The 15,656-nt window shown below is 38.9% G+C and overlaps 1 protein-coding gene across 1 annotated transcript in view; it reads right to left on the bottom strand.

Annotated features, from left to right (window-relative positions):
• LOC106869698 (uncharacterized) overlaps positions 1-14,407 on the bottom strand; it is a 28,434-nt gene extending 14,027 nt beyond the window's left edge. The window contains exons 1-2 of the mRNA XM_014915539.3: positions 14,200-14,407; positions 5,190-5,340 (exon numbers count right to left, since the gene is read on the bottom strand). Coding sequence (XP_014771025.1) covers positions 5,190-5,340; positions 14,200-14,233 — 185 coding nt within the window. The 5' untranslated portion in view covers positions 14,234-14,407. The remainder of the gene's footprint in view (positions 1-5,189; positions 5,341-14,199) is intronic.
• Between the last annotated feature and the right edge of the window lie 1,249 nt (positions 14,408-15,656).

Genomic DNA, 15,656 nt, shown 5'->3' with positions numbered 1-15,656 from the left:
AATTTTGAAGTCAGTTTTGTAATAACATGAAATCGTGAATAAATCAATAACCGAAATGAGTGGATCTATTGTTTAGGAAAATACTATTTACTTGTTTAAGCGTTGTACTGGATAAATTGCGAAAATAATCCAAATAGTTCAAATACTAAGAAATAAGCATACTCGATTTGATTTATACGAAACAATTGACGAACAATGATGGGTTATTTCCCTTGGCTATATATAAGGATTCCTTTCAGCAGTGAATGGGTTATTTCCCTTGGATGTTTGAAAATAACATATTACTTGTACGTAGTAGATATAAGAATCCCTTCCACGAGCTCTATTATCGATTTTTCAACAATCTAAGCATGTCACTAGTTTTCCAGAGATGAGTTCTACTCACGTGTCAAGTTTCATCAAAATCGATAAAACGATGTAGGAGGAGTTAGATAACAACGCCACAAACAAACACACCCACAGATTTCCACATATGTAGTAGATGTACATATATATGTACATATAGATACATATGTATATATATATATATATATATATATATATTTACTTGTTTAAGCGTTGTACTGGATAAATTGCGAAAATAATCCAAATAGTTCAAATGCTATTTCTAAATGCTATTTCTAAATTTTCAGTATGTTGGAGAAGCAACTCAATTGCTAATCCCTGTATATTTATAATGATAAATAGTCTTACCGATAAAGGTTTTTTTCATACTGAACTACTTGGCAGAATTGTTAATTATTAATTCTATTATTAATTGACGATTCTCTGCCCTTATTCTTGTATATATATATATATATATATATATATATATATATATATATATATATATATATATATATATATATATATATATACTCATTTTCATGCATTACACATATGCATACATATAATATTATGTATGCATGTATGTATGTCTATATATATATACATACATACAAAAATATATATATATATATACGTGTGTGTGTGTGTACGTATGTATGTTTGCATGTATGCTTGTGTGTGTGTGTATGTGTGTGTGCGTATTTATGTATGCATGTATATATATATATATATATATATATATATATATATATATATATATATATACATATATATATATATATATATATACATATATGTATATATATATATATATACATATATATATATATATATATATACATATATATATATATATATATATATATACATATATATATATATATATATATGTGTGTGTGTGTGTGTGTGTGTGTATCTGTGTGTGTGTGTGTGCGTGTGTGTGTGTGTGTGTGTGTGTGTGTGTGTGTGTGTGTGTGTGTGTCTGTGTGTATCTCTGTGTGTCTGTGTGTGTCTGTGTGTGTCTGTACAGAAGTTAGACAGAATATTGCAATTATCTTGTTAAATGTAAATTTTATTATTTCATGCGGACTTTTTCCACCTTCGGCATCAATCACATCTCTTGAAGAATCGGCCCATGCAAGTTCTGAACATATGTTAAGGAAATGTTGAGCGATTCTTCAAGTAATCCCTGCTTTAACTCTTTTAGCGACGATGGCAGAACAAAGTAGCCTCTCACTTCTAGCACCAAAATGCACCAGAACTCTTTGTTTATATTGAGTTCAGATGGTTGCGAGGCGATCCAAATGCCTTGCCATACATTTAAGCTCTTCGAACTAATTTTGAATAATATTAACCGTGTGAATCAATGCCTTAAAATTCTAGAAGTCAGCATTGCCATCTTGCAACAATGTGGAAGGAAGTGAAACATCTGAAAGGATGTGATTAACCAAAACAGATAATCCTTAGCATTAACTCTGCTATGTAGATCAACTCAACAGCCAAGTGAATTCACTTATATAGCTGCTAATTATAGGACCATTTCTATGCTTTATAGTAGGAGGCAAAAAGCAAGTGTTGAAGGTTTTTTGGGATGTCTCTAGATAAACTCGCGATAAGTGACTTATCAGAAAATTAATATTCTGTCATTGAACCATTGACCGTTTACATATTAATGTTGATGGTTATAGAAGAGATTTAACATTTGCAATCCTCTTTTTGCATCTAGCTTTATCGACCTCACGATAAACCGTTATGGTTGACACAAGTTTCGTAAGCTGGTGGTTCAAATCTGCTGTTATTTTTGCTGTAGTAGTTCAATGCTTTTTAGACAAATTACTCTCTGGTCCCCCTCGGTGAGCTGTCCTAGCTCTCCAGAATTATGCTTGCCACAGTTGGTTTCGCCTTGGTTTTGGCATGCCAATATAACTATAGAAACGTCACCTCTCGAAATATTAAACAATTCAGTAGTTTTAGTGACCTATATGCAGGGCTGGAAAATAAGTTCTATTATAACAACAGATTGCAAAGAAACAACTGTTTTTTTGGTTTTTATTCGATATATTTAATCAAAGTAATTTTCCCTTCATTATAGAAAACATAACCACGTCAGCTTGGCAGATTGTTGGTCTCTAATGTGCAAAACTTTTGAGGTTTCGAAGTAATGAAACAGTCAGTATAAATTTACCCCTTTTAACAATTAATAAACTGTTTTCCCTCCAATCTATGTTGCAATAATCTGAAAAGATAATAGTTGGATCATAATCAGAAAATTGAGAAAGGTGAGGTAAAACGCCCGTATTTAGTCCCATAATCTTTTCGTGAGTGACTTGAGCAATAAGTGGGTTTACATTAGCGTGTAAAAGCAACATTCTTTTACATTTGGCCAACGACAGGTGCATTTCCTGTAAATTTTTGTGCAAAGCTTTCAACAATTTCCCGCATTAATTTCTTTCATTTTGGTTTAATACTACTTCATGATAGACTACACACTTCATATCTCACCAAAGACAGAGCATGACAGCTTTTGGGCATGGTGGCATAGGGGCATGGGTTCTTCTTGTTTTGATTTGGTACAAACCATTTTCTGCTTCATTGGAATTGATTGCAGAAAAGCCACTTCACCTCTCTTCTGATGATTATGCCAAGGAAATATTCTGTAGTAAGACTACTCTTAAATGACGAACAGAGGGCAACTCATTTATTAAATTAAGAAGCGCTCAATGATGAGGATCTCACTAACCAAATAAAGACATTTTCTTTTAGTTCATGAAGATGTTTGATGATAGAAGTTTAATCTGAAATGAACTGCTTTGCTAATTCTCATGCAGTTTGTTTCGGGTCTTCTTCAGTTATGGCTTTCAAAAGCTGACTATTGAAAGAACTTTGTCGTCAAGATCGTCAGTGATCTATAAGAGAAATATACCACGAGCAAAACTGGCAAAACCATCGTTGGGATGTCTGGACATTTAACGCTTCATTTTCATAGCTCGAATACTTCTTGGAGCTTCTATTGATGAGGAGCCTCTTCTAAATTCATACAACGTGCAGTGTCTGATATCGGTCAGATTTAAACTAAGGTTCAAAGGGTAAAATTGATATGAATTTAATCACTTAGTAGAATGAAATCAGCAAAGAGAAAAATATGTAAAAAGTAATGCTTATTTTACTATAAGCCTTGAAAAATTATCTTCAAAGTGATCATTTTAACACATACACGGTGGCTCTCTGCTCAGGCAAGTAAAAGATGCCCAAAATGTCCAATGCCATTCCCTTCATATCTGGTTTTATATCAGAGTGACATTTCCTACAGACATGCTTTAAGAAAAGTTGAGGGCTGTCTCATTCCATGTAGTCTGCCAGCACGCCGGATATTAACCTGGAATTTCGGAGGGTTCGTGCTATTGCTAGCTTCACTTGTCTTTTTAACAGGTTTTGTTTTAGTCCTGATGGGTTTCTATCAACACTCCTCACCAGGCTAGCCTAGTAAGATTGTTGGTTTAGTCACTGAAGACCCGACCATACAATATGTTTTACTGGATTCCATGTTACCAGAAGCAATTATGAGATACCTCCCAAATAATTTGACATAGCACGTATATACATAAATACATATCTACGTGCATACCTACCTACCTACCTACCTACCTACATACATACATACATACATACCTACCTACTGGCCTATCTATCTATCTATCTATCTATCTATCTATCTATCTATCTATCTATCTATCTATCTATCTATCTATCTATCTATCTATCTATCTATACTATACTATACTATGTTCACTTAGCATATTAACTCTAGGAGGACCTACACATAAAACTAGAGGAGAAGAACTGAATATTCTAGTGGACATTCAGTCTAATAATCTACCATCACAGCCAGTTTATCAACCAATATGTTTTCTTTCGATGTCGTGAACCTTTCTCAAAATAGCAGCTATACCTTTCACCAGTCGTACATAGTATCTTAAAAAATAAAGGGATATATTGAATTAATGTACTTCCATAAAATAAATCTGTCTTAACAGCACAATGTAGTCTCGACTATAACACCTTTAATATTAGCTCTGCTCCGTCAGGTCAGATCTAGAGTTAAAATCTAACAATCATTCAACAGTCTGATGAGTTTTGAAATAAAACATTTCAATCGGGTGATACTAATACCAATTTGATATGGTAAACAGTATCACAAATATTTCAAACATTAGAATATATTTTATTTATAAGCCATTTAAAATAACACACAAAATCCGTTAGATTCACTTCAACATTTAAATTTAATTTGTCAAAATATTTTCGTCGCTTTGAGACCGCGACCTGTTCACTGACAAAATTCTGTGATGCAGCACAGAATTTTGTCAGTGAACAGGTCGCGGTCTCAAAGCGACGAAAATATTTTGACAAATTAAATTTAAATGTTGAAGTGAATCTAACGGATTTTGTGTGTTATTTTAAATGGCTTATAAACACCTTCCGCGCTGCAATTATTTTCGTTCCAGCACACGATCTCAGATCAGGTCACTTGCTATGCAAGTGCATCTCCGTAATATATTTTAGGTTGTGAAGAAAAAAAATGAAGAGTTACATTTTGAAGAGAAACTTTTAGCAGAAGTAATCAAAATGCTATTTGACATTTCTTGTTTTAATTAATTGTTTCAGCCTGAATCGGATATTAAATTTGTTCGATTATTCTTTGATATATAGTTTACTTTGTTTACCATCCTCACAGCAATCTTATTCTCAGTGAAACTTACTTTGTGAATTGCTTGTATTGATTTATAAAATAGGTCTACATAATTCATATAGTAGTGAGCAATTAGATTAATATGTTGCATTTAAATAATAAGTCAAATTACTTGCAAATCATTTCGATCTCGTCTTTTGTAGATGGGTTACCTGAAACACTTGAAAATTTCGCAATTATTTCTGTTCCACATGTTTGCAATTCAGCAATTGCTTTGTACAGACAGTTGCCGTAACTCGATGGAATCCACAGGAAAATAGTAACTGGAAATATAAAATAGATACGTAGTTACTTAAATTATTAGTTATAAGTTTTTATGAATGTATTTGTGTTTGTAAAGTGCTTTTTAATCTTATTATTTTCGAAAAGTGTGGAGGCGCAATGGCCCAGTGGTTAGGACAGCAGACTCGCGGTCATAAGATCGCGTTGTGAGTGTTTATTGAGCGGAAACACCTAAAAGCTCCATGAGGCTCCGGCAGGGGATGGTGGCGAACCCTGCTGTACTCTTTCACCACAACTTTCTCTCACTCTTACTTCTTGTTTCTGTTGTGCCTGTATTTCAAAGGGTCAGCCTTGTCACACTGTGTCATACTGAATATCCTCGAGAACTACATTAAGGGTACACGTGTCTGTGGAGTGCACAGCCACTTGCACGTTAATTTCACGAGTAGGCTGTTCCGTTGATCGGATCAACTGGAACCCTCGACGTCGTAAGCGACGGAGTGCCAACAACATTTTCGAAAAGTATCTGAACATACATACATACATACATACACCAAGAGTCGAAGGGCATCCTTTGATCAAGTTTCCATACATGAAACTGATTACATCATAAGACTTAGAAGGCAGCTCCTTGAGCAACACTCCTTGTCTGATAACCTAAAATTAATGCCCAAAGAAGTCGCACATATGCATAGATATGTTAGTAGAAAGCTCCATGATGATAGTAACATTGATCATTAAACCAGTTTATCATGGACGAATAGCCGGATTATTACCGCCCACTTTGAAGGGTATGCATTTGCAATCCAGGAACGGGAAATATCAACCAAGTACCTGATGCACAAAGAGGATAGAGATGCGGGAAAAGCCGTAGAATGTGACAACCGATGCAGACTTTGTGGAGTTTACACTGAAGATATCCCCCTCATCATAAGCAGTTGTCCGAAAATGTCACCACGGTATTATCTACCGATGAGACATGACGTTGTAGCTAGGACGCTCTATAATGAAATCCGTCGGAAGGATAATCCCGAGGATAAAGAAATAAAAAACCCACTATATGGTAAAAGCCATAACCACTCATAATAAAAAGGAGTAGTGGTGGAATGTACCAGTGAAGAACTCAATAAAATGTAAACACAACAGACCATAAGTTGGTGCTCTGATTAACGACAAAAAGAGTTCTTCTGTAGACTTCGGAAAATATGGAACTCAGAGCTGTCTGCATTTAACAAGTTCACATCTCAATGTTCTTTCAGTACCAGTGCTAGTACCAACATTTGAGTTATTGAACTGGTCACTTGATGACATACTTAGCCTAGGCATCAAAACCAGAAAGCCACTGTCCACCACTCCAAACTTCCATAATAACAGCGATACTGATATGACACGAAGTGATGGTGGTAGACACCAAACAGCCTTCAAATGTCGCATTGTATCACTCAGACAACACCTGCTGAACAGAAATAAAGACATGAGTACATTCTATGTATACTCAAAAGTGAGACCAACAACATCAGATTTGGAGAAGAACTGCTGGACAAATACTTTGAGAATACAGCTGTCTCATTCGACCAAAAAGGAGGCTGGACTGGCTTACCTAAACTGAAGCTTGGAGAAGAAGAGGTGTCATACTAATAAAAAGCACGGCATGGGTACATATGCGGTAAGCTTGAAGACAACAATATTGACAGGAATAGTAGCTTATGCTGGACATGCGATAGGCACCTTACACCCCCACCTAGCAGGATATGCCCTCGCTATCCAGGAACAGATGATAGTTACTAAATACCTGATAAAGAAGAGGGACAAATATACTCCAATATCGGCTCTGATATACCATTGTAGAAGATATCACCCACTTCCCCAGCAGCTGCCTACAATGTTTATGAGTTGCTACCTGCCCTTGAGGCATGATATAATTACAAAGACTATTTACAATGGTATCAGCAGGAAGGACCGCCCTGGCATACACATCAAAGGTATATCAAAACCAGCAGGTATTCACACATCTAAAAAATTGAATACTGGTAGAACAACACCCCGGTAGAAAAAAAAAATCAATTCCGTGCAAACATAATTATCCTGGTATTGTTGTGGGACAGCGAGAAAATGTCATGCACATCTCTAGAAGTCAGCTGCACTGCGGTTGTGAATGTCCAAAAGAGAACATTTATGAAGAATTAGTTCAAAATTTACAGCTCTTGTACACTGATCATGAATTCTCATTTGCTCTTATCATCATAAGTGCATACGACACTTAGTTCTTCTAGGAACAACTGTCTTCAGTGACTTGTGGCAAGCTTATAATCATATCCCAGAAATCGTGGACTATGATTTCAAACATAAAATTGTGAACCATAGCATTGAATTTATAAACTAAAAAAATGGGACTCACACTCAACAAATCGAGAGTACCTGAGAATCTTTAAAGCGTCAAAACAAACGCCGGTGTGGGATATACCGTTCCATGGCTGACTCATATTTGGGAATATATGTGGAGAAGGAGATATGAGAAACAATTTATTCTATAAAATCCTAGAGCATATTGCAAACTTTCGTTCTTGAATTTTTTAAACTAATAAATGTCTATTTTAAGCAATGTTTTGCCTGCTATTTCTAGCAATTCCTGTTGGTTTGCTCGTAGTTTTTAAATGCTTAATATGCTTGCGAAACTTTTAAAGTTTTTCACTGTTTACTGTAACTTGATTAAAGTTTTGACATGCCAGTTCTCCATTCCCTCCACCGCTTTCTCGTTACTGTGACAGATGATGGAAGAGGCAGCGAATGCACTATTTTCTGATTGGCTGAAAATTCTTAAAACTACCAAAATTTGAACACCTGTAATATTTTTGCAAACGTTTTCTTGAAGAAATGAATAACAAATTCGGATTCAGCGTTAAAAATTACATCTATTTGATACATTAAGAAAATATTTTAAAAGATTTCGATACGCAGTGACGTTAACCACAAAGATCTATGAGAGTACAGATCACAGAGACATCATTGTTGAGAAAACAAGGTGAAGAAAACTGCGCAAAGCAAGAGATTCTTCTGGTAAAATATCAGAATGATCGTCTATTTGGAAGGCCACTCCTAAAACCAATATCTTTTACAAATATGAGAATGGTCTTAGAAGAGTTGCACTACTGCATAAACTCCACCCAGTTTCGAGTATGTAAATGAGCCACGCACACACCGGCTCTCAAGTGATATAAGTGAATAATAAGAGGCAAATAAGTACTTTCTTCCTTTGATACGTGATATAAGAAACTGTGGGCGAGGTTATTCTAAAACTCTTCCCCACTATGAAAGGTAAATAGTACAGACAAGATAAAAGAAACATAAGTAGTACAACGCAGATACATACATACATACATACATACATACATAGTATGTGTGTACGTATGGAGGGGGAAGGCATGTCAAAACAATACATCGACACAAGCAGTAAATCACTGGATGGCGGAATATGCAGTGAAAGGGTAGGGGTGTTGTATGCAACATGTTGCTACCAGTTGTAGTATTCCGCTTTGTTGATTTTGGAATGATCGACCGTGCGACTGCTTGTGAAATAAGCATTCCACGATAACCATCACCACCACCACTACTACTACTACTACTACTACTACTACCACCACCGCCACCACCACCACCACCACTACCACCACCGCCACCATCACCACCGCCGCCACCATCACCACCGCCACCACCGCCAACACCACCACCACCACCACCACCACAGCCACCACTACCACCACCACTACCACCACCACAACCACCACCACAACTACTACTACTACTACAACTACTACTACCACCACCACCACCACCACCACCACCACCACCACCACCACCACCACCACTACTACTACTACTACTACTACTACTACTTGAAGTATACCAACAGTTCGAAAAAGAAAGCAGTGAACTTAGGCTTTTATTTGCTTACAATTCTTCTACCTCTCGAAAATAATAATATGCACACTTTAATTTATACTTACTCAGTAAAACACAAATATACGCTATAAATATCCAGCACAATTCCACACACTCAAACAAAAGAAGAGTCTACATATTTAAATAAATGAACCAATATATATAGTTACTTGTTTAATATAGAATTCACTCATTTTTACTTTCCATTTAATAGTGAAGTATATTTAACACCTAAATGTGACTGACTCATATGGGACGATGCTACAGTAGCTTATAACCCCAAGAAGACAGCTCCTCCAGCTGGTTAACGACACACTGTCTGTGTCCGATCAGTATTTGCGAAGGGAAATCATCGTTCCTATCTCTAGCCTTACTTGATACACACGGACCCGGCTTTCTGGGTAGTAACCAAGGTTGTCACTAAGCCCCTGCAGTTGCAGGGGGCCTCCACGGTTGAGGGACACACACACACATATGCACACACACACATATACACACACAAAGAAGTTTGTATGTGTGTGTATCTATCTATCTATCTATCTATCTATCTATCTATCTATTTATCTATCTGTCTGTCTGTCTATCTATCTGTCTGTCTGTCTATCTATCTATCTGTCTGTCTATCTATTTATCTATCTGTCTGTCTGTCTATCTATCTATTTATCTATCTGTCTGTCTGTCTATCTATCTATTTATCTATCTGTCTGTCTGTCTGTCTATCTATTTATCTATCTGTCTGTCTGTCTATCTATCTATTTATCTATCTGTCTGTCTGTCTATCTATCTATTTATCTATCTGTCTGTCTATCTATCTATTTATCTATCTGTCTGTCTGTCTATCTATCTATTTATCTATCTATCTGTCTGTCTATCTATACACCGCCACCAAGACGTCTCCAAACAAGTCTGGCTTACAGTTGTAAAGCTCGTAGGGCAGACCATCCAAACCCGGAGATTTGTCCCTCGAGCATCCCGCCATCGCGTCCCTCACTTCCGCCGCCGTGATGGCACCTTCGCAGCACTCCGCCTCTCTTGCCGAGAGTCGTGGCAGGCTGTGCAGGTAGGCACTGAAGTCCACCCTGCGTTCTCGCTCGACGAATGGCGAGCGAGAACGCAGGGTGGACTTCAGTGCCTACCTGCACAGCCTGCCACGACTCTCGGCAAGAGAGGCGGAGTGTACTGCAACTGGCAGCAGAACGGGAGCATTCCCGGTTTTGTGAGCCGAGGAGCGGTAACGCTGCTGAAGAAAGATCCAAACAAGGGGGACGCCATAGATAACTTTAGGCCCATCACTCTGCTCAATGCAGACATGAACATTTTGGCCAAGGTGTTAGCCAAGCGGTTGGCGCTTGTCATCGAGAAACTGGTCGGCACGGAGCAGACGTGCGCCGTGCCGGGCCGGAGCATCCATGACAACCTCCATCTGATGCGCTACATCATAGAGAGGGTAGTTAAGGAACCTGGCATGGGTGGGGCCCTGATCAATTTTGATCAATCCAAAGCTTTCGATAGGGTAGACCATCGATACTTGGAGGCCGTCCTCGAAGCGGCCGGCTTCGGTCCCGTTTTCCGCGGCTGGATGGCTGCCTTGTACACAGGCATCCGTTCGGTTGTTCGTGTCAATGGACGTCTATCGGGACCCTTCGACATTGCACGTTCGGTTCGTCAGGGATGCCCCCTGTCGCCGCTCCTGTACGTATTGACTCTCGAGCCACTACTGCGGAAGCTGGCGACGCTGAGGGGCATCCCGCGAGAACTGGGGTGCGGGACGAGCGTGTCGGCATACGCGGACGACGTCACCGTCATAGCGTCTAGCCACGAGCACATTGAGCTAGTCGGCGAGACGCTGAAAGACTACGAAGCGGTGACGGGAGCGAAAATCAACCGGGATAAGTCGGTGGGTTTGCTGCTCGGCACCTGGAGAAGCAAGCCCATACCGTCCGGCAGCGCCTCAGTAGTGGGACGCTGGACGGACGGTCCGGTCAAGTTGCTCGGAGTCTGGTTCGGTCCGGACCTGCAAACGGAGAAGAACTGGGACGAGATAATGAGTAGGGTGGCCACTCTCTGCCGGCAATGGTCCGAGAGGAAGCTGTCCCTAAAAGGTCGGGCGGAGGTGGCGAACGCGTACATCGCGTCCGTCATCGAATACCGCCTGACCGTCGTGCCTTGTCCCGATCGCGCCATCACCGAAATGGAGCGCATCCTCTTCCGCTTTTTGTGGAAAGGAAGCGTTCCGATGGTGAGGCGATCCGTTTGTTGCCAACACCCGCTGAAAGGAGGGCTGGGCATGCCGTGGTTGATGATGCGCAGACATGCGCTGAGAATGCGACATCTCCGGCTCTACGTAGACGACGGTGAGCAGGTGTGGTCGCCGTTTGTGCGACGCGCTTTCCCGCAGCTCGTCTCCATGACCGAGCTGCAGTCGTGGATCAAAAAGAGGCCGAGGAATGGCGAATGGCACCGTGAGTGTCGCGTTGCTCTGCAACAACTTTGCCGTCCCGGGTCGACCTTGAGCGGCTGCATCACAACGAAGTCATTCTATAGGGGATTAGTGGAGGGCAGGTACGACGACGATCTCGGGGCGAACCTGGGCGTCGACGAGGAATACCTGACCCGCCTGTTCAGGACGACTTTCGGGCCGGGACCTATGGACAACTTCCAGAGATCCCTGGCCTGGCAGTGTTACCGAGAGGCGCTACCCGTTCGGGATAAGCTCTATAGACACGGCTCGCGAAATGCGGGGCCGACCTGCCCGAGATGCGGTCAGAGCGATGAAACCGTTCTGCACGCACTCGTGCAGTGTCCAACCATTTCGGAGCTGTGGGCTTATGTCGAACGACTGCTGTCGCGTGTGGGACGAGTCGGTTTATCAACCGAGTCTATCGTCAATATCGTCACGCCTCCTTCCTTTAAACGGGAAGGAAGAGCTGTATTTATCGTACTTGTGGCTATGGCCAAAGAATGCATCTGGTGGACGCGTCTGAAAGGATTAGAGACAAATACTTTCCTCTCTGGTCAATCTCTCATCAACTTTTTCAAGTATCACTTGAAAAGGAAGGTGAGAGTAGAGAGGCAAGTGTTGTCTAGCAAATGTTTCGAAAAAAGATGGATACATGTAGCAAGAATGGCACGTATAAATGACGAAGCCACCTTGACCATGATTCTATAAAACGTTTTAAAATTTTGTAAACAGAGAGTTACTCACGTTTCTTGCTTAAATAAAAGAAATTTTATTTAACAAACTGTGACGCTAAAGACCGAGGTTACCGTGGTTTTTTCGTTGGTTTTTCTTTCCACGGATAACCTCCCCATTTATTGGGAATTTTTTGTATTATTTCGTATTTTTTGTAAATACCCCAAACGTTTTGCGATGTTTTCTTTCATCGTTGTCCCCACTTTTGTTTTTTTTCTCTGCTTTTTTTTCGACCCCCTCGAAAAGAAAAACTCTACATTTGTATTTTGTCCCCTCTGTGTTGAGCCCTGTGTGGCTAATAAAGAAACCTATCTATCTATCTATCTATCTATCTATCTATCTATCTAGGAATACAGATATTCTTTGCTCACTGTCACCAAGCATCTCAATTCTTCGGTTGTAACTAGTTTGCATTTGCGGTACATTAAGAGCTCGACTAAGATGATAACGAAATAAAAAACGTTGAAAAAAAATTTCCGGTGAAATCAGGGCCGGAGGATTTCCGAGGGTGCGCCCACCTTACCCCTCCGTTTTCCATAGAAAAAATGCATTTGCGGTATACAAACAGGTCGACTAAGATGATAACATAGAAAAAAAAATGCTGGAAAATTTTTCCGAGTGAAATCGGGGCCAGAAAGGGGAATTTCCGAGGTTCCGCCTCGCCCCACCCCTCCGTTTTCCACGGAAAAAATGCATTTCCCACACATTATGAGGTAAATTAAGACGTTTTCAATAAAAAATAACGCTGGAGACGGAGTCAGAAAGAGGGATTTCCGAGCTCCGCCCCACCCAACCCCTCCGTTTTCCATGGAAAAAAATGCATTTCCAACAGCTTACAGGATCAACTAAGATGAATGCACAAAAAAAAAAAAAAACCCGCAGGAAAAAATTCTTTATTACTGAAATATTCAACCCTATTAAATGTTGGCCTTCCTAAACATGAAATGATACGATAGTTCCAGCCCTAAATAAATTTAACTTGTACTTTTAAAGATGTTCTTTAGGATAACGTGAAATATTGAACTTCAGATAAAATAAAGTAAAATATAGCGATGAAGAAAAGATCCGTACGTTATGAATTTTGATTGAAGAGATAGGGTCTCGAAATAAAAAGTTGCAGGGGGCCTCTAAAAGTCATGCGACGGCCCTGGTAGTAACCCGTCATCAGCGTGTAACAATCACCGGCTACGGACGAGAAGTGATTCCGAATGCAAAATACTATATGCTTTTTCTAGTGACAAACCGTCACTGATCTCGAAAAAGGAGAAACACGCAATAAATAATTTCTGAGCGACATCGTGAAGTATATTTGCCACCTAAATGTGGTTGACCCATATGGATCGATGCTACTGTAGTTTATAGCCCCAGGTGGAAAATACGCTTCATGATGTCATGCTGCTAAAATGTAGTCTGTTTTAAGGAAATAACCACCCTTTATCTATTTTATAAATCCTTCTCCCTTATACCTTCATTTGGTACAGTAAATTTATTCATAGACATTATTCATCTACTAGTCGATTATTTTGATGTATAAAACATACAATAGGTTCCTAGAAATAGAAATTCCCTTTAAAATAATAAAAAAAAATTACTTCGAAGCGTAATAATAAATAAGATGTGAACATTTTTCAACATGCAAAGCATTTATCACATAAACCAAGTGTCTCAAAGGAAACAAAATTATTTTTCAGTCATTCGAACACTAAAATTCTATAAGAACAGTTAATATAGATTTAAGAACTATCATTATTAAATTTGATACTCTTACCGGCAAATATGCACCCACAGAGAATTCTATTCATGTTCGAAGATTGGTGATAGCGTCAAGAACGTTTAACTTGCACGTGATGTGTTCCGTTTTGCGGATAAACTGAAAATACTTAGAAACAAATTCGTAACACTGTTTTATTAAAACTTTTAACGTTGCTCTGCGATGTGTCGTTTTGATGAAATATGATTGGTTATCTGGTAACCAAAAGTGAAAATGAGCACAATAGTAACTGCACAAACGCACGCAATTCGTATTACGTTTTCCTTTCTTACTTCTTGATGAAAAAACAGATATGCTTTAATCAGCAGGGGCATACTCTGTTTTGATAATACAAAAAATGTATTTGGGCGCTAAATAGTAGTAGCAATTTATTAAATTTGTTCAACATTGTTCTATGGTATGCTACTTCACGACTGGTACTTATCATCCGAACTTCATTAAGTAAACGTATATATTAACACACAGATACATTTTTTTATAGTGGTGTTTAGAGTTGTTTTGCTTTAAGAAATGAAAGAAGTTAAACTCGGTGAAGTATGATATGAAGAATCTATAAATATTCTGTCATAATTTCCAAGAGTTTTATTAACTAACAGAATATTTTAGGAATCCATTATAGGATTGTCTCTATGATTTCGTACGTGTGACATATTCGAATTAAATCAGTAGATTTTCTTCATATTGCTACAATTTACATCACTGAAAAATAATACTGCGGAAAACATTTTATTGAATGGTATCTGACACTTGATTTGCAAGTAATTTGAGTGGGCTACATGCGAAATTTAAGCCGATTTGACTCTATCCTATCCTGATTTTTTGTTAACACACTTATATTTATATGCGTTTTACCTATAAAACGGGTGTGGTATCCAGGTGTTTTTGTGTGATTTTTGCTACTCATGGTGACTGTTGTACTTCTTCAAAAAGATGAGTGAAAGCGACATTGATACTTTGACCTGCTAGCGTTTGTCAGAGCGTCCGGTGGATGCTAGCAAGCTGAAAATTCGAAGTTACAGTTATCCCTCTTGTAAATGTATTATACATTTATAATCTTCAAAAGGTATTGAATAATCCATCATTTTAATGGGAAATTTGTTGAGTATAAGTCCACGCAAAAACAAATTCACACACACTCACTCACACACACACAACACACACGTACACACACATAGTCACGCTCACACACACAAACACTCACATATATATACGCACCAACACACAGACACAAACACACACACATACTGGAAGTCAACTTGTGACCACCTATGATCAATTCCTAAGCACAGTAAGTCATGCAAATATTCTCAGAATCCAAGAAGTTTTTGTGCGTGAATTTGTTTTGAGAGTGCATGAAGTGTTTCACAACACTGAACTCGCTTTTCAACACAATCAGTTATAACACCAGTGACATAACTGCGGTTGAAACAATCAAAAACCAACAACACTTGAAG

The sequence above is a fragment of the Octopus bimaculoides genome, chromosome 13 (genome assembly GCF_046866305.1).
Source record: "Octopus bimaculoides isolate indiv1 chromosome 13, ASM4686630v1, whole genome shotgun sequence".
Taxonomy (NCBI): Eukaryota; Metazoa; Mollusca; class Cephalopoda; order Octopoda; family Octopodidae; genus Octopus; species Octopus bimaculoides.
Note: the sequence above shows the minus strand (reverse complement) of the source record. Positions and strands in the feature narration are given on the sequence as shown.